This window comes from Triturus cristatus, chromosome 3_2 (assembly GCF_964204655.1).
Source record: "Triturus cristatus chromosome 3_2, aTriCri1.1, whole genome shotgun sequence".
In the NCBI taxonomy this organism is placed as follows: Eukaryota; Metazoa; Chordata; class Amphibia; order Caudata; family Salamandridae; genus Triturus; species Triturus cristatus.
The window spans coordinates 925,122,874-925,146,537 of record NC_140584.1 but is presented as its reverse complement, the minus strand read 5'-3'; the positions used below and the strand labels follow the sequence as shown (position 1 = coordinate 925,146,537).

General features: G+C 43.4%; 1 protein-coding gene across 1 annotated transcript in view; it reads right to left on the bottom strand.

Annotated features, from left to right (window-relative positions):
* The window catches only part of DHX40 (DEAH-box helicase 40), a 332,526-nt gene that overhangs the window by 167,523 nt on the left and 141,339 nt on the right, over nucleotides 1-23,664 (bottom strand). Inside the window, exon 9 of the mRNA XM_085649399.1 lies at nucleotides 2,215-2,301. Coding sequence (XP_085505525.1) covers nucleotides 2,215-2,301 — 87 coding nt within the window. The remainder of the gene's footprint in view (nucleotides 1-2,214; nucleotides 2,302-23,664) is intronic.

Here is a 23,664-nt window from a genome sequence, read left to right as displayed (position 1 = left end):
ACCTTCGAAGATACACAGGCTTCTCTATAAACACACAGTAGATCACTCTGCTTCATCATAGGATACAGGTATATTTATTAGTTTTGTTTCAATGGAAATTTTGAACATTTTGCAATAGAATGCTATGATGTAATGTGTATATGGGTTGTAAATATGATTTCTCAAACATTTTCTATCTGACAAGGGCAGAGCAGAAACAAGACTACTAGTAGGAAAAGATCGAATTGTCAAAACGTACGCATAAAAGAAAGGGAAATGCTTTTCCTTGTTGACTATTTTACATGGAAGTCTAGGGCTGTGATAGTGGACTGTAAATTTGCTTTTCAGACTCATGCCATTTGTAGTGCGAATGCTGATGCACAAGTTACTTACTTGTGTAACGATATATCTGTAAGAGACATTTATTAGTGATAGATTCCCTACCTTAGAATATCCCCAGGCGTCGCGTGCTGTCTCGATAGGGTGGGTAGGCCGCAGGCAACAACGGAGGCTCCAATGGAGCCACGGGGGAGTGACCGTCCACCCCCTCCACCGTGTTCCGTGACCGGTGAGGGGTAGAGGAAGAGCGATGTCGCTTCTTCGACTTTTTATGGCACCTAGACTTACCTGTCCCCGATTCCGACGAGCGATGCTGATGGCTCCGCGACCGTTTCCTTGACCTCCCACGGGATCGGGACCTCGATCGGCGCGGAACCGATTGCCGGACATCCAACAACTTGCGGGAACGCTCCTGCAAAGCTTTCGGCGCCATGGCCCGACAATCGGGGCACACCTAGAGGTCATAAGCATGCCCCAAGCAAAAGAGACACACGTCATGCAGGTCCGCTACCGACATGTTTCGGCGGCAGGCCCTACAGGACTTAAACCCGGGTATCCCTACTGCACCAGGAGTCAAGTACTCAACAAAACAAGTTGTCAGAAACCAAGTTAAAACTTTTTTTAACTAGGGGTACCGCTCTCTCTCGGACCTGCGCTGCTGCGCAGAAAAAGAAAGAAATGACGTCACCGCGCGTGGGCGCGTCTCAGTAGCTCCGACGACGTAATCTCGGCGGCTATGACGCCAGCGACGTATGTCGAGCCGTACGACAACGCCTACCGACGCGCAGTGGTACTGCTGACGAAAACTTTCCGGATCCAGTGTGACGCCTGGGGATATTCTAAGGTAGGGAATCTATCACTAACGTGTCTCTTTCAGATTTGCAATACTGGAATTTGACTTGACTGCTTAACAATAAATGGAGATAGTTTAAGGCATAATCCTCGCCTCATTGACTTTAACAGAACTGAAACTCTCCTTCATGATAGCTAGGAAATGTTATATTCTATTGAGAAGTTAGAATGTACAGAATAAGATTCTGCTGCAATGTCAGAAAATAAAGACTAAAAACCTCCAGTGTGTGTGGCTAGAACATACAAGATGCACCATTGCTCATAATTAGAATGTAAAGAATTGGATACTATTATGATGTCAGGATATACAAATTGAGATGCTGGTGTGCTATAATATTTATGACTAAATAGTGGACAACACGAACGTAATTTTCTATTGGGACTCAATTACCAATAGTAAGCGTTTGTATTACGCAGCTTGTTGGTACTCAATCATCCTTAAAACAATTGAATGCTTAGTCAGTCTTGCCACTACGCAATTCTGTGAGATGCAGGCACAGATTTATTTAATTAGCTACATAACTTTGCCAAATGAGATGTCGTAATGTACAGAATACTACGCTTGAGATGTCAGAGGGGTGCATTTGATGTTAAAATGTTCAGAAAGCGCAGAAAAATATTTATTTGGTGTCAAAATATACAGAAACTGGTACTATTTTTATGTTTGGCTCAGAAAAATATACTACTCTCATGAAAAAAAAGTGCAGACAAAGATAGTGTTTTGTTATTAGAATATATTACTGACAAGATGCTATAGGAGTACCTCAAAGTAAAAAGTAATATAATACAAAATCACTGTTTAGAAAGCATGATACTCCTGTGCTGTCAGACTGTACAGAACAAGAGTAATGTGGTCAGATTTTAGGGTAATTATTGCGAGTAATTAATGTAATTACTGTGACAGCAACCTTTAAATAATTAGTGCTTATTTTGTCAGAATGTACATGGTGAGGTGGTTCACTTGGCCCACCAGCAAGTTTCATCCCATCATACAGTTCACAGTTTTGTCACAGAATAATATCAAGTGCTTCTCTTCAAACGTACTTGGCTATAGGAACCACCTCCAGGATATCCATGCCAATGCGGGGGTTGTGGTTTAACTGCTTCACAAAGCCGCTGTCTACCACGTATCTGTGGTGGAAAAAAATATGTGAAGGAAGCATGACTGTATTTGTAAGTTACAAAGTGACTTTTCTTTGTGGTTTGGCACCGTTTTATTATTTTATATTTGTAATGTTTTAAAAAGGAATTTGTTTACTTAAGTATGTATGTGACATTTCTATAGCACAAACATAGCCAAACGGCAGCGGAGAGCTGGAAATGGTCAAAGACATTAGTTACTTACCTGTAACTCCACTTCTCCAGAGTTTATATCTTTCATACATTCACATGCTTGAATTATTCTCAGTCTTCAGGCTGAGAATCCCCAGTAATTTTAAATATCAGATAACAGTGTTAAAATGGCTATAGGCCTCACCAACAGTGTTTGTTTAATAGCAGCACACTCATCTCATTTGAAGCAACCCGATCTTCAGCCACTGAGGTGAGGTGGATGTGAATGTGCCAGCTCTCCTACTTCCCTCTAAAGGCCGCCATAGCTCAGATTTCATAGCACAAATGTGAGAAGAGTATATAATAAATGAGCCACTGACTGGGGAGGTGAGGAAGGGTGCGGAGGAGGGAGAGTTGCATGCGTATTTATGGAATATAACAACACTGGAGAACTGAAGAACTATTTTTAGGTCTCAGCTGGCGATAGCAGCGCACATGAGCTGCTCTCGGCATTCGAGAGCTTCTTGAAATCAATACGGTTGAGGAAGGGGACTTGAAGCTTTTCCCCCTCTTCCCATTGGCTCGCGCCATAGCTCAGGCTAAACGCTGGCATTCTATTGTTAAGGAGGCTTTTTAGTCCCTCCTTGTTGCCGCCCTGTCCACTTTTGGCCTTGCCCATCTGCACTGGATCTTCTGTATGAGCCCTTCTTCGTCAAAGAAGTAGCCTATCGACCTACCTCCAGGCTTCAGCCACTCCTGGAAAGCTACTTTATTCATTTTCGGGGTACAGTCCGGATTCTCCACCACCGGAAAGAGCAGAGAGATGAATGACAAGACTAACAACTGCATCCCAGACTCTAAGGGTGGGCGCCGTGATCGCAGACAATAGTGATTGGTAGGGCGTTGGGGTAGGGCTAAAGAGGGGCTCTTCCACAGGGACGTTCCTGCCAACGCCCTATCCATAAAGAGCCAACGCTTCTCTGATTCCGTGCGCGGCCACTCCACGTTTACTGCTATTTAAGATTACAGGGGAGCCCGACGACACTGAATGATTCAAGCATGTGAATATATGAAAGATCCAATTTTGGAGAAGACAAACCTAAAATCTATAAGTGATAGGAGACGTGCTGGATTGTGGAATATTAATGCATTGTGCTGTAGTGTTCTTTAAAGAGATGCACTCTTAATTATTACCTTGGTACATGTGGGTACAATTTATCAGCCAAGTTTGTCAATCTGTTCTTTCAACACTAGTGTTACAGTTCGCTTATTTAATTACCATTTTATGCAATTAGTCCAAGTTGTGTGACTCATCTTCCCAGGCTTCTGGTTCATGTTCTGCCACAATTTACATTGGTGTACACAATCCTTTTACCTCATCCTTAGAAAAACACATTCCCCAATAACCTTTCAAATTGGAACCAAGAAAAACGAATCTCGACTGCAAGCAATGTTTAACTTAATTAGACACACTGGAGATTTCACTAACAGGCTGCCAATAAATGTTTTTGGGCAATAAAAATTTTAGTGAAGAAATAGGTACCAAGAAATAGTAGCATTAATATATTTAAAAGGTAGCATTTATAATTAAGTGTATTTAAGCCACACTCTCGAGAAAACGTCATTGCTATCAACAAAAGGTTTGCACGTATTATGTTCAAAATTATTCTGAACTTGAACTCCCATACCGTTAACTCAGAAAGGAATCGCACAAACACACGTAATATTGCATCATCAAACTCTCAACAATAGTTCACCTCCGTTCACTTCAATGGCACCAATCTATGTCATCACCGAACACGAACGTCTCACAAACATTCATCACCCTCCCAATATTGGTCCACCACCACTTACTTCAACAACACTCTCCCAACAATAGTTACCACATTGATTTTGTTGGCATCACCTCCTGTGGACCAGCATGACCCTTTAAGAAATGTTTAAGGTTCTCCATCAACGTTTCAATAATGCTTTCACCCTATTTGGCTGTGCCATTATGTAGGAATTTTCCTTGAAACAACTACACAAGGTGAGCAAGTGTTGTCTTGCACGGACAAAATAAAATTCTTCTGCTGCTGTATGAAAAAAAAAAAAAGGAAGTACATTTCCTTGAGATTGCCCTTCCTGCTGGTGTTGTAATATCCCTTCTCCACCATCAGCACCTGCTCCAGCCACCTGCTTTTGGTTGTCAGGCAAGCTTTTTTCCTTCAGCTGACACTTAAAAGCTTCCTGCAATAAATGCGTCTATATTCAGTCCTATGGACAGAACACTTGTTGAAGAGCCTGCACACCAAAGTACGTCAGGTTACTTGAAAATCTTGACTCCTGCCATGTTATGTTTCATGACAGCAGTAAGAGAAAGCTAGCAAATCTTGCTCTGTTGGTCAATTAAAGCTCTTTATTGTGTGGGGCCAGACTGTCTGACTCAGCTGGACTACTGTTGGAGTTTAATGCTCATTACTGACGGTGTGTGAAAATGTATTGTTCAATTACTTAAAATCATTACAATATACTATCAATATTAAAAGAAAGAAAGTTAAAATCCCACGCATGTTCTGCAACCTGGTAGGGCATAAAACCTTAAAATTAATATCACAATCTGGTTATAAAGTACAAGTGCAAATGCATTAGACTTAAAAGGGAGGTTTGTCCATGACTCTCTTGCTTGCTAGCCGACTGGTTTCTTTTTGTGGCTCTATTTTCAACGACAGTGCAGCTCGAATTGATGCTATAAATTTCCCCAGCCGCGCAACTATTTGAACTGTATTAGAAGTGAAACACAAGTCTGAGACTTCTCTGCATCGTGCAAGGCCCTGAGCTCTGCAGATAGGAAGAACTAGTCGGTGCCTCTCGCTGGCTAACTTAGGACAACAGCACAGCAGATGGAGCCAGGATTCCTGATGGTAATTACAGAGTCGACATGCGGCTAAATTGTTCTGCCGGGCCCAACCTTGATTAAAGTCCACAATGGGCAATGCAAGACGTCTCATGTAGGTGATATTTTTTCGGGCTGGGGCTGTCAGTGCTTGCTCGAAATAAGGCTGTGGTTTTCCCACTATGTAGGAGGCGTCCAGTGATGAGAAATTGGATTGATGGTGTAAGTTTTCCAAATCTCTTTCATGAGATATTTTCTTGGCCTGTCTGTTCACTTCTCTTTTCCATGCAGCTACTGGAATGTTTGAGTTGTCCAGGTTTTGCACATCAATTTCTAACAATTTTATGGCTGCTGTCAACTGCACCTGCCATGGGGATCCACTTTCTTCGAAGATTGTTTTAATTTGCGCTTTCAAAGATGTTGCTGGAGCTCGCAGAATACTAGTATAATATTTTAAAGTGTCCCCTAAGCAGGTAATGTCCAGACGAGTAAGACCCAGCTCCAGCCTTACCCTTGCTCACCTAGACTGTCGTGGGATGCCTAATACTTTCTTGTATACTGAGATTTGGTGGCTCATGAGGAAGTTAGTAAGGGCACCTGGGAAGATTAGGTGGCCGTAGTTGATAGAGGGCACTACTTTTGCTCTTAAGACTTTCAAGATAGGTACAGAAGTCGGGCTGGGTAGTCTTTGATTGAGACTCCTCAGGCTGCCGATGATACCAGCCCCCTAGCTTCTTAAATGTTTCAAAATGTGCTGACGGTTTAGCCCCTTCCGAAAGCCTGAGACCCAAATAATTATAGCTTTTGCAAGTTCTGATTTGCAGTTCACCTAGGCGCCATTGAGCGGTCTTCTTTCGATGGTACTTCCCAAAGATTATTATCCTGGTCTTCTCCTGATTTACCAGCAGGTTATTCCTTTGATTAAATCTATGCAGTGCTTCTAAGGCTTTCTGTAAGCCTGTCCTAGTGTGATCCATGATAACAAGGTCATCGGCATATTGGAGAATTTGGAGCCGGACGTTCCCCAGCTTTGGAATGAGTATATTTGCCCCCTCCAGGGCTTGACCCAAGTCAGCTGTGTAGATATTGAAAAGTAAAGGGGCAAGAACGCACCCTTGTTTGAGGCCATTGTTGGTTGGAACCTTAGTTGTTACTGACGTTTGACTGGTTTTAATACGCACCCAGGTCCCTTCGTAGAGAGCAATTATTGCCTTTAACAGCTTTTGAGGAATGCCCCAGTTGATAAGTTTTCCCCATAGCTTCCTGTGGTCAACTCGGTCAAAAGCTGCACTTTAATCCACGAAACAGCAAAACAAAGGTGGTTGTGATGGCAGGATCGCGCGAAGAGACAAGTATCCTAGTGCTAGGATGTTGTCTATGGTGGAGCTTTGGGGCCTGAAACCAGTTTGGAAGAATATTGTGATATTTTACCCAGGTTTCTAGTTCCTTCAGCAAAACTCTGGCATATGCTTTTGCTTCTATGTCTAAAAGATCCACTAGCCGATAATTTTCGGGTTTTGTGCGGTCCCCTTTTTTGTGAATCGGGAAGAGTATTGAGCCTTTCCACGATGATGGAACGGTGGAAGTTTCAAATGCATACTTGAAAAGTGGTGTTAGCTGATCCGCCCAGAATCCGTATGTGACTTTAAACACTGCCGCTGGAACTCCATTGGACCCGGCGCGCCGTCTGACCTTTTTTGGGTTACATGAATCATTTTTTTAATCAGCTTGGTTATCTCAACCTTGGTGATAGCTTGAGTTTTGCCATCTTTATGGGTTACTGGAGGGATTTGTTGTATTTGGGTGTCAGTTGTGTTCTGCTGTGTTGTATACAGTAGCTTTACATATTTGACCCACTTGGAGGCTGCCACCCCGTTTTCCTTGCTCTGACCGGAGTGGCTCTGTTGTCTGATATATCTCCAAAGTTGGATGTGACCCTTTACTTTGAAAAGGTTCAATATTTTCAGCAACTCTGCCTCGATTTTCTTTAGTCGGATTTCCCATATTTTCTTCCCTGCGAAGCACTTTTATTTCCAGTGTGTGGGGAGATGTAGCTCCTTTTCTTCTCGCCTTCAACGCCTTTGAAAGACTCAGCTTGGTTTGCGCTAGGGCCCTTGGTTTTAGTTGTAATAAAAGATTTTGTGGATGGGAGTCCTGTGCTTTATGGCTACCAGATACCCGTCCGAGAACAGTTTTTAGTTCCTCAAGTAGGGCTTTCCAGAGCTCCAAGGGAGATACCAAACTACTAACTGTTTGGCTCAACTCTTTGTATGGGATTCACTCCAAGAGTTTTGAACCTAGATTTGTGGTCCATTTTATTCTGCTCAATACTTCATGGTGCTCTTCTCCGGTTGAGGTCCCCAATGTTCCCGGTTGTTTTGCAGATTACCCATTTAGGTCAAGGGATATCCTCAGTGGTCTATGATCACTCTTATCCCTGTTTCCCACTTCGAAGTCGTTAAAGTATGTTAGCAGTTTCTCAGAAATAAAGATGTAATTGATTGTTGACTTATCCCTGAAGGTGGGAAAAAGATGCCAGAGAGGGTCTGCCGCTTTTTTGGTGGAGTGGGCGGAAAACATATTTTGCGAGAAAAGAAGCTGTTGTAGAGGAGCCAATTCTGTTTTGTTTGAAAGATCCTTGTTACGTATCCCAGCTCCCTGGTGTTCATGTCTCCTACTATGATTGGAAGATGTGAGGCATATTTATTTATAAGGTGGTCCATTTTTGTTGTTAATGTTTTTAGTGCTTGCTTTTTTTGCCATGTGGCAGGGTTAACATAACAGTTAATTATCAGAAGACGGATTGAGATATTGTTACTTTTAAATCTGCAGATCAGTACTGCTTGCAAGTTGGGGGGAGTAAGTTGTTAATGATGTTACCTCTATTTTGCGGGCGTGATTGATAAAAATTGAGAGCCCACCAGCTGCTCTCCCAAAGATGATGCGTTTTATCGCTGCAGTGTGAAACTCATAAAAGCCTGGGAGAATTAGGGGTTCAGTGGCCCACGTCTCTTGTAGGCACAGAATGTTGTTTGCTCGGAGGTACGTACATGCCGCATTGCAGCTAAGCAATCGTTTTAAGCCTGTGACGTTCCACGATATGATGGACAGATGTGTGTTGTTGCCCGATGTTCTATTCTTGTTCAAGTGACAAGCTGCCTTTATTCTATTAGAAATTCCGTCGTGGGGACTGGCCACCAAGTCCGTTCCGCATACCTTGCGTTGCACTTGGCTTTGTCCCACTGTAGTGGACTGGCCTTTGATCAAGTGAGCTTATTAGCTAGTAAGCGTTATAAGATCTTGGTTCCACGGCTGAGCTTTTCCCTGGTTGATTGCTCGCTGTCCCCCTTAACACTGTGTAAACCTCCTTTGTTGGCGATTTTACTGCTAATACGTGTGGGTATTTCTCGGGTATGGGGAAAGCTATGTCAATGCCCCAATCAGGCATTTTTGCTATTTCTTCTGGTTTAAGACCCACCTGGGCATGGCGACTCAGCCCTATTGAAGTTGATTCCCTGTGAGAATCGCTAGAAAGGCTCAGAAACTTAACCCAGACTAGGTCGTTTGAGTGTATTTCAGTGGGTGACAGAATGTGCTTGAATAGTCTGAGTATATTACCCCTATTTAAAATATCATGTTGACCTTTGATGAAGTATCTAGGGGTGAACATCACCTCGTGCGTAATTTTACTAACTTGGTTTGCTTTATGCTGTATATTTAGATCGGCTTCCAGATTACTTATATTGTGGCTAGAGCCAGGGTTCCGTTGGCGTGGTTCTGATTGCTGAATCTGGCTTTGAACTGGCTGAGCTGCTTGATCACTGGGTCTCTGCAAGCCCGAGAATATGTGTCCCTGAAGTGCGTTGTCCCCGGTATCGGGTCCTTGTTCCTTGATTGAACCTACTGGTCTTCTTTGCTCTACCTTTTTGATGTTTGGTAAATAAGGAAGTTGCGCTATTGTTGCCGGGCCTGATGGACTGTGCAAGACCCCCATGCAGGAAATTGACTGTGCAGGGCTATCAGACTCTTTTGTAGTGCCCAAAGAGGCTGGTGCTATGAGTGTCAAATTATTTGGGACGTGATTTGGGGTGAAAATCGGATAGAGACGTATTTTATCTTTATTAATTTGTAAATTTTGAATAGGAGTTGGTAATAGGAGGGCGACTTTTTTTGATGCCTTAGCTTTTTTTCATGTTTCTTTAATTTTTTCTTAGCCCTCATCGAAAGAGGTTCCTCCTTCCTTTTCTGGTTGGAGTTGTTGCCCTCAATATGCCTCCCTGGATTTAAGATTCGAGAGCTGGAATTGCAACTGGATGGACTGGTAAAAAGTTTAGTGGATACTAAAAGTCCTTGAGTCTCGGGTTTTGTTAGAGGATTACCCGTATTGCTTTCAGCTGAGTTGCCCGAAGGGCTGTCGGGGGTTTAAAGCAGCTAAGATACTGCTATTATTTATCGGGCCCGTCGTGCCTCCTGTTTGAGTTTTTAATGAGTCTACCAAGCCTTTTATGATTTCTGGCAGATTTGCCCATGTGTCCATGAGAGCTGCACACGAACAGGTGCAAATGCGGTTATTCTGGGTTTCAATGAGCTTGTTCTCTATGAAGTCCACCTTATTGTTCAGTTCCACTAGTCGTCGTGCAATGGTGGTTAAAAGATCGATTTGTAACTCCATTTTCTTTGATTGCCAGAGCAGTAACCTGGCCATGGTTTGAACTGTTTCACCTGGTGGGGTTGCTCCTGGATCGTAGTTGGCACTGCTATCGTAAGGACTCTGACTTTTAGTACTTTGCGTAGGGGAGAGAGAGCACCGGGTATCATTAGCAATTCTGAAGAGATTTGGGGTCAGCTCCAGTGTACTTTGTATCTTTGATTCCAGGTTTTGGAGGAATATCGGTGATAGATATTACTCTGACATGCCTGTTTTAGTTGGGTCGGATCCTGTAGTTACAAGCAACGGTGACTGCTCAGGAGAGTGAAGACAGGTTGTTGCCGGCAGTGTATTTGAGCTGTCACTACCTGCTCTTGGTTTCCACGAGTTGATACAGTGCTGTCACTGACTGGATCACTTACACGTCTATGTTTCTTTCCTGAGGGGCAGCACAGTCCCGAACATGATTGAGAGCGAAGTCTTCGATGTTTGTGCTTCCTATGTTTGCACTTTGAGCTTATGGTTGGACTGTCTCCCTGACATGTGGTTCATACCATTGCTGGTCTTGGCTCTTCTTAGTTGGTCTGTCGGGGCGAAGGAGCACTCATCATTGAGAGGACATTTGTATAAATATTTGGTTATAAGACCTGCCGATGGGGACTTTAAAAATGACTTTTTGTCGTGGACTACGGTCCGTGCACTCCTTAAGATTCTAGGTGATACTTTGGTCTGGAGGAGTGTCTTTGCGTGGGCGTTTTCTTGATGCTGAGTGATTTTTTCTTTTTTTGTTGTCATTCTTCAGTGGAGAAGCTCGGTTTATCAGTAGATCTGGAGTTTTGCCAATATCTTGAGTCTAAGCTTGCTCCTTGAGGTTTGGAGTTTAAATAAAGTTGTTGTCTGTGCCTTAAATCCTAGCGGCGAAGCTAGATGATCTTGTGGGAAGGGAGACCGGGAGATTCTTGCTGTGTGCTCTGGGTGTAGATAGGGTAAGTCCCAGATCGGCTACACGAGTTTATCAACTCTTTGGGACTTAATCTGGCCTGTGGTGTATTCCAAATGACTTTTTAGTCCAGAGCGATGAGGCAGAGCACCAAGCAATAAACTGCAAACAGAGAACCACTCCAGCAGTGTGCAAGACTTTAGGGTGCTCCCAGCTCCCGCCGCACACCCAGCTAAGCTGTGGTCATTACTGAGTTAGGCTGCCAATGGCTGTTAATTTGCCAGCAAACACAAGGGGATGGTGGACAGAGCGCTGAAACTTTTCAGACACTCATCCCCAGTCACAGATCTGGGTTGAATCCATCATCGTTGATTAGCTCACTACCCCACCCTAGTTCAGACCCAGCTATATGCAAAACAGTCAGGCCCAAAATGCCAAGCCAGGTCTTCCCTGGACCGGAAACAAGTATCCTGGGACTGGTTACAAGGTAAGTGAGATAGGGACACCCGTCTGGGCATACCCCGCCAATTAAGGGTGAACAAAGCAAATACAAGGAGATGATAGATGGAGCACTGAAACTTTTCACTCACCCCCAGTCACGGATCTGGGTTGAATCCATCATCGTTCTTTAGCTCACTTCGCCACCCCAGTTCATTTTCACAATGTGAGGTGATTGATGATTGTCACTATGTGGCCCCAGCACTACTGTGCTGGGATAATAAAGCAAATTACTTTGTGGGTGTCATTTAAGCTTATTCGTAAATAACACCTTGTAGCAACTCTGTCTATTCTGTGTGGTTACCCCAGATTTTTCACCATTTGCTGAATACTATATTTCTGCAGTTTTTAGAATTCTCTGCATTATACCAGTGCTAACCTGTATTAAGTGTCCGTTCTCCCCTTTTAAATATAGTCAAATTGGCATATTCCTGATTGGTATATTTAACCTACCTATAAGTGCCTAGTAGACCCCCTCCATGATGGACTGGAACCTGCGAACCCCCCACTTCCCCCAGCGCCTTGAGACCCTTAGGGGTGAGTAGTCGCGCTTAACAAACACCTGATTGGATTTGAGTATACGGTACAATGTGTACCCAGGTCCTGTGAGTTAAATGTCACTAGTGGACTTCAGCACCTAGTACGCCCTGCACTACAGTGGCAGTGTAAAACAGAGCTTCATGCTTACCATTGTAGCCTGGCTGTGGCAGTTTAAACACTGCAATTCAACTTATCAAAGTATACCCTCTTCACTGGCAAGAACCTCCCTATTAAATATTAATAAGCAACGCTCTAAGTCCACAAGGCAGGGTGCAAGATATTTAAAAGTAGGGCATGTAGAGGTTTATTGTTAACATGTCTGCATAGTAACTAGCACCAAGAAGCTATTTTTCACTTTTTCAGGCCTATTTCTCCTATGTGGAAAACCAGAATACAGATGGAAAATACTAATAATGTATCTCTGGAATGGGAATAACTAGGAAAATAATTAAACAACTATTTCAATAGTTAATAAAAATCCGATGGTGAAGTTTTAAAAAAAAATATTAAGAAAAAGTAACTTTGTATTTCCATTTGCCTGCCTGTAGTTCCTGAAGTCTAAATTCATATTTGAGCTCCCACTCCTGCTAATCAGTAACTAGCATTTGAATAGGTGTGTAAAATGTGCAAAAGTGCCTCCCAAGAACAAATAATGGGCATAGAGGACTTCTCTAAACCTGAAAGAATATTCAGGGTTGGAATGTGAGCATATTTTTGACCTTACAGTGTCAAATCCTGTTTGACAGGTCTGCTGAGATTACACATAATACTTTGAGGCACACTTGAATGGAAGGGAAACAGGATGCAAAACAATTCTCTTGTATTCACGGTCTGGTTGCTGAAAATACTCTGCTTGATTTACCAGACTTCTGTCTCTGGATTTATTGTGTGAACAGGGACTGCCCCAAACTGAATTTTAGTATTAAATGTGGAAGGATGCCAGGATTCTACACTCCCCACACACACCCCTAGCCCTTTGAGCCCACGTTCAGTGTGGCTAAAGACTTTAGGCATCTTACAAAATTTCCAAAGAGGGTAAGGTTGGCCCCAGAACCTTTCCCCCCATTGGATAGGGTGTGCCCAGCAGTTAATCCCACCCTCTAGCTTGTGTCAGGCATAAATGTGGTACTTCTAGACACCCACTTCAGAAAACGTTGTGGGCCTGTGGAAGACAGAAGAGGATTAAAACTGCTTTCTGTGAGCTGAGAAGAGCCCTAAAGGGACTGGACCTGCTCTCTATTAGTAGCCAGGGCAAACAAGTGGACTCAAAGGGTCACAAGGCTGACCTCCTGTTAAAGCTACAGGGACACAGCAAGCTACAAGAGGCTTTTTCCTGCAACTACCCAGCTGACCAGTGGCAACTGGACTTGGACTGGACCCTGCAGTTTAAACTCTGCCTGACAAACTGTGAGTCTCTAAGTGCCTTCCCTCAGGTCCTGGAAGCTTTAGAAGTGTACTCCTGTGGTGGACTGGGACTTCAAGGGCAAAAGTCAAAAGGTAAAATCTTTGACTAGGACGAACCTGGCTGGTGTGCTGTTGTATCTGATTTGTGCTCCACGCTTTCTGTGTCAAATGGGGCCTAGCTTCCAGTCTAGCGCAACTATTGATTATCATTGGCACTCTATGCTACTTGGAACAATTTCTACTTAAAACCTTAACAAAATTATAACTCCATTCCCCGGATTGGATTTTTGCATTTTGTTGTCACTTAACAGAAAAATGATACTGTATTTTCTAATGTGGTTTGGGATTTTTATTGTTATGCATTTCGACTTAATTACTGTTTTAGTACTGCATAAAAACGTTACATATTACCCGATCTGTTCTGTGCCACGACTACCAGTGGGTTGACCTCAGGTTAATGTATTGGCTTTAAACTGACAATGTTGTGATTATTCCTTCAGGTGGGTAGTCACACCTGCAAAATAATAATCCAATATCTTACAGGCCTTTAGGGCTAGTTTCTCTGAGGGAGCAAAGTGCACATTTACTGTCTGGGGCTACTAAAAAAAATATACGGCATGAGGCAACTGGGAAGGAAAATGTTACTTACCCTGTAAGCCAGTGTTTCCCAAATGGTGAGCCGCGACCCACTAGTGGGTCATGAGATGATATTTGGTGGGTCACGGAAGTCCAAGCAATAAATAAAGATGCCTTTAAATTATGCATTTATCTTGTCACATTTACTGAGCTTCAAAGTTTGAGGTGAAATGTTAGGCTCCGTCTTTTGACAAATTCCTCCTTTTTTTAAAAACATTTTTTTAAACGTGGCTTGGTGTTTACAAACTCCTCACTTTGCACACAGAGAAAGTAAAGCATGGTGAAATATGCAACAATCTTGCTGGATTACAGGTGTGTGAAAGGGGAAGCTGAATGATATGTTTTTGTAACACATACCAATGTAAACACCTGTAAACAAACTGTAGACATTCAGCAGGTAGGAAAGCACGCACGAATCATTCACTTTATAATTCTGAAATGTGATGGAAGCAAAGATTTCAATAGGATCCAAAGAAGAAAAAAACCACTTTACCTGGTGATGCCAAATGATAAATATTCACTGAAACCCGATTTCCACACATTATCATTTGTGCATAAAATAATTTTACATATACAACTGTATGCCTGTGCAAATGAATTGGCTATTTCAATGGAAAACATGCTGTCTGTCTTGGACAGTGTGCTACCACACGAAGCTTTAATTATAATAAGAAATCAACCGCCTCATGTCCATTAAAGCTAGATGGGTAGCAAAAGTTGGTCTTACTCTACTCTACAACCACTGCTGTACGTATCTGTTCGCAGCTTGTAGTACTGTAGATCGATATACTCTACATACTGCTGCCATCTAGTGTAGGGCTCGGACATTGCACGTTGTTTTTGTTTGAAGAAATCTTTTCTAGTCGCATGACAGTATGGGACTCCTTCAGTTGGCAATACGCATTGGCAGCCATTCCATTGTTAGCTTGTTTTTCTCAGAGCAGGTGAGCATAAGTATGGAGTGGTGATGAGTGAGAATATGTTAATTATGAGAATGATGTATAATTAATTTATGTCACACTGAAGTCAATAATGTGCTTAGCATGGTAACTCTGGCTCAAAGCTTTGTCATGTGCTGAATGCACCGAAAAGGCATGTCTTGAGAGTATGGGGAATGTAAAATCAATTTTAAAAAGATATATATTACAATTACAGAGATGTGCAACAAGACACTGACTACAAAGAGGAGGGTGGCCACATGTGAATCTACAGCAATACAAGCTACGAACAGACACCTACAAAGTAGCATGTGTGGCCGCAGATACAAATGCTCTGCATATACTGTAAAACAGCACTTTAGTTGTGGCTAGTCAGTGAATGAGGCAGATGTCTGAAACTGTTCATAGTACAGCTTGACCACTCCTAGTCTATTGACGGGCGAGATTATCCACAGAGTATTGCTTTGTAAACGTGTGTGGTGTTGACTATGTAACTGCTTTACATTTGTCAATCCATGGGAATATTCCCTAAAACACCATGGTTGCGGCCTTTTTCCAAGAAGTAGAGAGTGGCCAAAGGCAGAGTCGGAAGTACCCGTTTGGTTTTAAGATAACATTTCTGCATTTTACTAGGTGCACTTCATGATGCTCAACAAAAGCAACACAAAGCTGTTGAGTTTGACAAATGGGTTTGGTTGTAACAATATAGTACATTAGAGTCCTTTTAATGCCTAAGGTGTGAAGGCCCATTTCCACATCAGAGTCTGGGTAAGTAAAGAAGATTGGTAGCTTAATTGTCTGGTTAAGGTGTCAACGAGAAACCTCCTTAAGAAGGAATTTAGGATTATTTCTAAGGACAACCTATCTGCATAGACTTGAATGAAAGGTTCCTGCAGAGTGAGGGCCTGCGTCTCATTTATAAGCCCTAGTGAGGTGATGGCTACAAAAAAAACTACTTTCCAGGACAGGAATTGCAGGCAACATAAGAGCAGTGGCTAGAATGGGGCCCCATTAGTCTTGTGAGTACAACATTGAGGTTCCAGAGAGGGGAAGGTGGAACTCTGGTTGGTACAACCCTTTCAAGGCTTTGCATGAAGGCTGACTGGGGCTGATGACTGGGATGCTAAAATAGAAGTATTTTCTCTGTTTTGCATGTTTGCTGCAATAATGCAAGGTATAGACGTATGAGGTATATGCTAGCCCGGATTGCTGAAGGTGAAGCGAATAACAGACAATGTTTTGGGCTGCTGGATTAAGAGGTTGCAGATTTTTAGAACTACAGTAATGCCCATGTACTCCTGTAAGAAGTTCAGATATTCAAACTCCAACACCTCAGATGCCAAATTCCTAAATCGAGTTCCCTGGGGTCAGGTGGTCTGATCTTGCCCTGTTCCTAATAAGGTCTGGCCCAAGCTTCTCAAGAGGAGAAGCAGATATCTCGAGGACAGTGGAGAACCATGGCTGTCTGGCCCATGTGACGAGAGTGAGAGACGTTTGCCTGAGCTTCCTACTACGTATGGAAAGAGTAGGAGAGGAGGAAAAATTTAGGTAAATCTCCCTAATCAGTTCTGGACTGTGGGTGGGAAAATATGGAGGCGACGTATTTGGCATGTGCGTTTTTATGAGTGGTGCATAGGTGTGTCTGCGGGAACCCCCAGCTCCGGAAGAAAGGGAGCATTACTAGTGGCTTAGCAGGTCGGCAAAGTTGACTACTCCCAACAGGTACTATAAGGATGTGAATGCGGTGGTGAATCGCCCAATGCCAAATCTTTTGCGCCAGAGTTGAAAGCTGCGGTGAATGAGTGCCACCCTGGTTTTGAAGGTAACACATGGTGAGTCATGCTGCCTATCCTTACCAGCAGTACCTTGCTCTGAAGGCACTGAAATAAAGGCTTTTAGGGGAAGGTGGATAGTAGGAAGTTCTAGGAAGTTGACATGGAACTCCTGCTTTTGGTTTGACCAGAGGCCCCGAACTGTCAAACTGTGTAGGTGCATTCCCCAGACAACTAGAGATGCATCTGTGGTGAAGGGCACCTGTGGAATAGGGTCACTGAGAGCAATAAGTACTGGTCCTTAGCAACACTAGATCCTGTAGATAACCCTCTGCTTGTGATCATTGTGTAGTGAGGCAGCAGTCCTGTAACGGATGCATATGTAGTCTGGCATAGGGAACTATGGCAAGGAAGGAGGCTAGTTTCTCTAGTAAGTTCATCACTGTTCTGCCTGAAAGACTATTTGGTTGAAAAAGTAGCAGAAGCAGAAGCTGCTGAAAGGTTAGCACCCTTTGAGGATTGGGAAAGGCCTTGCCACTGAGGGCACTAAGAATTAAGCCCAGAAATGGTTGAATTGTTTGAGGCTGAAGGTGGCATTTGGTAACGTTTATTGTGCATATCAAAATGTGCAACAAGGAGATGGCTATTGAGGGTGTGCTAGACACTGCTGCCTGCTTGTGCTCTTGATCAGCCAATCGTCTAGATAAGGGAAGACACCCGCGCCCCCTCTTCTTTGACCGCTAGGCATTTTGAAATTACCCTTGGGGCCATGGTGACCCTTAAGGGGAGTACCTTGAATTGTTAGGGTTGTTCACTTACCACGAAGCGAAGGTAGCACTGATGAGCAAGATGGATGAGCATGTGCAATTAGGCGTCCTTCAGATCCACGGCGGTCAAGCTGCAGCAGGAGGATATCATCCTGTAGCGTTGTCATATGGAAATGTTCTGAGTATTTGTTGAGTGGCTTGAGGACAAGGATTGATAGGAGAGCTGTCTTTTGGGGGAATTAGAAAGTATAGGGAGTAAACCTCTTTGCTCTGGTATTTTATTGGCACTGGCTCTATGGCTTCTTTGAGTAGGAGCCTATGTACCTCTTCTTGAAGGAGGCAGAGGTGTTCCGCTCTTAAGGTATGTGCACGGGGTGGAGCGTTTGGAGGGGGTGGGAGAAGCTCTAGACAATTCCAGTGCTGGATGATGTCTGAGGTGATTTAGTCCCAATGTAGGAAAAAATCCTGAAATCAGACCCTGACAGGTGACGTGTGATCTGAGGGGGATGCACAGCAAATCAATGAATGGCGGTAAAAGCTCACTTGGTGGGGTTCTCTGCCCTATTGTTGTTACCCCAATATGTTTCCTTGGGGTAGCTCCTACCCCCTTGATGAAGGTATGACTGCTGCAGGCATTAATATGACCAGAGCTGTTCTGGGGAAGCAGCCTTCGATGCACCCCTGGGTGGTGTATATGGGGACCACATACTCCTGACGATTTGTGTCTTTCATAATTGCTTCTAAAATATGATCCACCTGTGGGCTAAAGAGGTGCTCATAATCAAACGGTAGGTGTTGCTGCAACTCTGGCTTAAAACCTGAAATAAAGAGCTATGTGTGCCTGCATAAGATTATAGAGGAGTTAACCTCTCTGGTTGCTGTTTGGATGGCATCCAATGGACACCGAATGGTGGCAGTCGAAATAATTTTATCTTTGCCAACAATTTCTTCTCTCCTCCTCCCAAACTATTCTGGGAGGTGCTGTCGTACTGTGAGAGGAAACCCACTGAATTAGCAACTTACCAATTTGTGGCGACTCCACACACCACTACCTTTTTTCCTGTGGCATTGATTCACTTGCTTCCTTATCTGCTGGGGGGAGGCCTCCCCTGTGAACTGTGCAGCCGCCAGTTACAGGCTGTGTGCACCACGTAAGAGTTTGGAGGGTTGTGGCCTTTGATGTAAGTAGAGTCTGAGGAAAAAGGTTGGAACAGTTTCTCGACTCTTGGAGTAACTACCCGGGTGCGGACAGGCTCTTTGAAGGTGGGTGTGGCAGTCTTCGGTTCCCCTTTAAGGCTGTGAAGTAATTGCATAGAGCGTTCTGTCACTTAGTCTCTGAAGTTAATGGAAACAGGGTAAGCGATATCCCAAAGGGACACGAGCGCCCAGACGAACGAGAAACACAGGCTTCGCCTGTTCACTTCAAAGCACTGACAAAAAAACACAAGGAAAATGTATTGCGAAATCAATAAAGTATTTCTCTTCATGTTGGGAATCGCACGTTTTACTGCGCAAGTGTGAAGCAACAAACACAGAACATGTCAATCCAAGGAGCCCAGTCAGTATGTGTCTGATCCAGATAGCGAGAAAAGCAATCTAACAATGGAGTGAGTGGCCATACACATAGCCAAGTAAGGGAGGAGTCACATACTACCTCGTGTCTTGAAAATACTTGTTTGAACAAAAACAACTTACAACGTTTGAGCCCAACACTAGAAGATTGCTGGAACATGCAACACATGTGTATCCATAGCCACACATGCTATGAACAAATAACACCCAAGGCAATTGATGCATGCACTGCAAAGGGGAGGTGGAGTACTGCAGGCAGGAAGCTGTAAACCTTGATGCTTGCTACTACTCTCCAACTCAAAGACGATACACAAAGTAGGGCAGGAAGAGTAAGAAGAGCGCATGATCACCTCTATGATACATTTGGATAAATGTTTTTCAAAGTCACTTTAAGATTTGTATCAACTGAAGTCTGAAACATGTTTTGTAATGGTAATTCCTCTCAGAAAATAAGCAACAAATGTTTAAAAAGGAATTTCAGTTCTGAGTAAAACCACATTCATTTCATCATACTGCACTTCTGGCATTAGAAGTAGTGAAAATAACAAATGTTACTAATACTCAAATGAATGGCCTGAATGTACTTTCCTTGGAAAGGTGGAAGGCTGAGTTTGCCTTGCCACATTTCAAACTTATGATCCTTCAGATCACTGCAGATATCAGTTTGTAGAGAGTATTATTTTGCTGAGCCATCCTGGCCGGAAAACGACCTTTACAACGCGGTCAAAACACTACAACACATTTACATTGCTGTTTTACAATGCAAATCGTTACAACGACTTGCGCTGGATGGCGCTCTAGACTAAGGAATAGTGTGATTTACTATTGCAACACCTTCCCTACTGTTACGTAGGCTGGAGTTGGAATAGTAAATCATACTATTCCTTCCCTACTGTTACGTAGGCTGGAGTTGGAATAGTAAATCATACTATTCCTTACCTACTGTTACGTAGGCTGGAGTTGGAATAGTAAATCATACTATTCCTAAGTCCAGCGCCCTCCAGCGCAAGTCGTTATAACGACTTAAAACAGCGATGTAATGTACCGCAATCTAAATGATCGCATTGTATCGTCATACATCCATCTTGGCCACTGATGAGTTGTGAAGACACACATACAACCAAAAGCTATTTCAGTTTTAGGAAACAAACAAGAAAACGGTGGCACACATCTAGTGAGAGACTCATTTGAATGGAAAATGTACCAGTTGAACAGAGATTGTGGAAAAATCTTTGCTACAGTTCAAGAAAAACAGGAACAATTGCAAAATACACAATGAGAAGCTATAGAGATCTTACAAAAACATTGCAAGCAAATAAAATACAGTAGGCATACACATATTCTTGTGCACTATGTAATAAGAGCAGCACCTAAAGAATGGGTAGTTTTTACTTTTCCTTACAATGTGTATTTTTTCCACCACACCTCACCTCCTATACACCCCAATACACTGATCATGTTTTACGGAAGTTAAACCATTTTATTTTGATGTTTTTCAATTGTAGTTGCAGTAGTATTTGGACTAGCTTAAAATAGGCCAGAGCTTCTGTCGGATCTTGCTCATGGTAGGAGTAAAGATGATGAACGAAGGCACGAAAGGAATGGTCAAACTCAAATTGCCCCACAATACAGGTACAATCCCCTATGGCTTCCCAGTTACGTTTGTGCAATGTAATTGTGTTGGGATCTGCTTTGTATGTGCCTTGAGCTCGTGTGTGAGATTGTGCAACCTTGTGGGATCCACTCTAGAATGGAGTGTCCCACCTGCTGCAGTTGCTGTCGGGATCTGGAGGACGTTGGACATAATAAACTCATCTACCTCCTACGTCGTGTCGTCCTTTCACTGGCGACGAGTTGGTCTAGTGCCTCCAGATTCCCTCCTGTGGTGCTCCCTGGCTGTGCCGCGCTGCTTCTTGCCTCCTGGATTCCTCTGGCCATCTTCCTCAGGTCTTCCTGGTTCCCCAGTCCGCCTGCCCTTCTTGCCGTCATCTGATGTTGGCTGGTTCCTCCGGTGTATCGTTCCCGCAGCTTCCGAGCGATTTTGGCAAGTTGTGGCGAATTTCTTGGCTGACGCTGTTTTCCTTCTGTTGCCAGTTGATGTCCTTGTGGTGCGGCGAAGGCTCGCACACCTCTTCCCAAGTGCATCGTTGCCAGGATACGCCTTCTGATTACTTCAGCCAAGCACTATGTCTTGCACGTCAGATGCTCTGACCCCCCAGCGGCCATCTTTAATCAGGTTGTTGAAGTTAGTGGATTCTACAGTCGTGAACGTGGATTCTACAGTCAGAGCTTCGCCGATGTACTGACCGCCTCATTACCAATTCTGCATCTCAAAGCTGCGCACTTGGTGATGCGCACACCTTTCTTCCATTCCGGTATTGTCATTTTTTTATTAGAGTTTTGCGCATCCGGTGATGTGCACACCCTTGTTTCCCCTACATTATCTGTGATCACTACCACATCTCCTCAGCGATGCGCACATCTTATAGCAATTTTGATTTTGAGTATCCGGTGATGCGCACACCCTTGTTTTCTCTCCTCATTTCTTTCGTTTTCAGTTTCATTATAAATTGCATTTGCATATCGTGGCTCTTGACATAGTTCATTTGCGCACTTTGTGATGCACACACCTTCTCATTTCAAGCTCTCCATAATTCCCTTTGCACATGTATGTTACTTCATCAATTTTCTTTAGGCTTACATATTGTTTGGTTTTTTTCAGCACAGTTTGTGTTGACGTTGGGCAGCAACTTACCCACGCTAATCCATGGATCGCGTTTTGGCACCTCCACCCTTTTTACAGTCTGCAGGTTCCCCACCTGTTCAGTGGGAACAGTGGAAAGATACTTTTGAAGCATACTTGGAAGCTATTGATGGGGAAACCTTTACTTCTAAAAAGAAGAAATTGCTTTTGATTTACAATTTAGGTTCTGAAGGTAGGAACATTTTGAAAACCTTACGTCTAGAAGTAGTAAGTACTCTTGTAAGTGGTGGTGACAATGGTGATTCCCTACTCGATGACTATGCTTCTGTGGTCAAGACTTTAGACAAAAGATTCAGTCCTAAAAGAAATGTTGTTCTTGAACGCCACAAATTCTTACAGCGCGCTCAAACTCCTGGTGAGTCCATTGATGACTTTGTTGCTGCTCTTAGAATCCTAGCGGTCACCTGCAATTACAGAGAGTTTAGAGATGAGATTATTCGTGATAAATTAATTAAAAGGACATCCAACAAAGAGATCCAAGAAAAATTATTGTCCTCTGATGATCCCGATTTAGAAACTGTACTCACATTGGCTAGGAGTATTGAGCACTCCTAGTTATGCATGACAGAAATGTGTAGTACTGTCTCCACGAGCGAAGTCAAACTGTTAAATACCAAACCTGTCTCTAAATCATCGACAGGATCTGCCGCTAGCCCTACTTCAACTACTCCAAAGTCAGATCTGAACAAAACACTACTACACCCTACTCCAAAGTCAGATCTGAGCAAAACGAGACTGTGTGATTCCGTTGTGGGAGCAAGTCACATTTAGGCATTCTCAAATTATGTTTTGCTCTTAATCAAACCTGTTATAAATGTGGAAAGAAAGGTAATTACTCCAGAATGTGCAGAGCTAATATAGTTAATTCAACTCAGGTAGTGAAGGCCATTGGAGAAAATTTGATGGATTCTGATGAGCAGAGTTATGAACTGTTGATGTCCTCTTCATCTTCTCATGCTGAAGGCGTTGTCGAACTATCTTCTCTGGGGGGGGTCTCACAAAAGAAAATCTCCTTCGTGCAACATTAATGGTTAATGGGATTGGTCTTCGCTTTCTTGCTGATTCGGGTTCGCCTTTTACCCTCATCAACGTCAAGGATTTTAGCAAGGTAGTTCAATTGGAACAGTCCAATATCAAAATGTTTGCATATGGGGGTAAAAGAGTGGACGTTTTGGGAAAGTGTTTGGCAAATCTAGTCTTTAATGCCGATCAAGCAATGGGAACTGTGTTTGTGGTCAAGGATGGTGCAAACTTGTTGGGGTGGGATGAGCAGGGCGCTCTTAACATCATCCTAGACCAGAAACATCCTGATAAGGTAGTGTCCTGCAATGCCCTCACTCAGTTCTATAATCTCACACCTCCTGACTCATCCTCTGCTCGCACTGTTACTCAGTTATCCAATGACAAGTGGGCAAACAATTTTCCTGAAGTATTTAACTGTGAACCTGGGAAACTTAAGGGTTTTCAGCATCGCATCATACTCCAGGATGGTGCAAAAGCCGTAGCTCATAAGGTTCGCAAGGTACCTTCGAGTCTACGCAATGCACTCAAATGGGAATTGAAACGACTGTGTGCTGCAGGGGTTATTGAACCTATCGAAGGTTCCGAATGGTTGGCCCCCATGGATTTAGCGCGAAAATCCGAGAAATCTCTCAGGATGTGTGTTGACTAGAGAGACCTCAACGCTAACATCTGGGTTGTTCGTCAACCACTACCAAACATCAATGAGATGCCGACCACTCTTCAGGGTGCCAGGTTTTTCTCCTCCCTTGATATTTCTTTGGCGTATCACCAAATTGAGCTGTAAAAAGAATCTAGACACCTAACATCTTTTGTCACTCCAGAGGGTGCTTATCGCTATAGTCGCA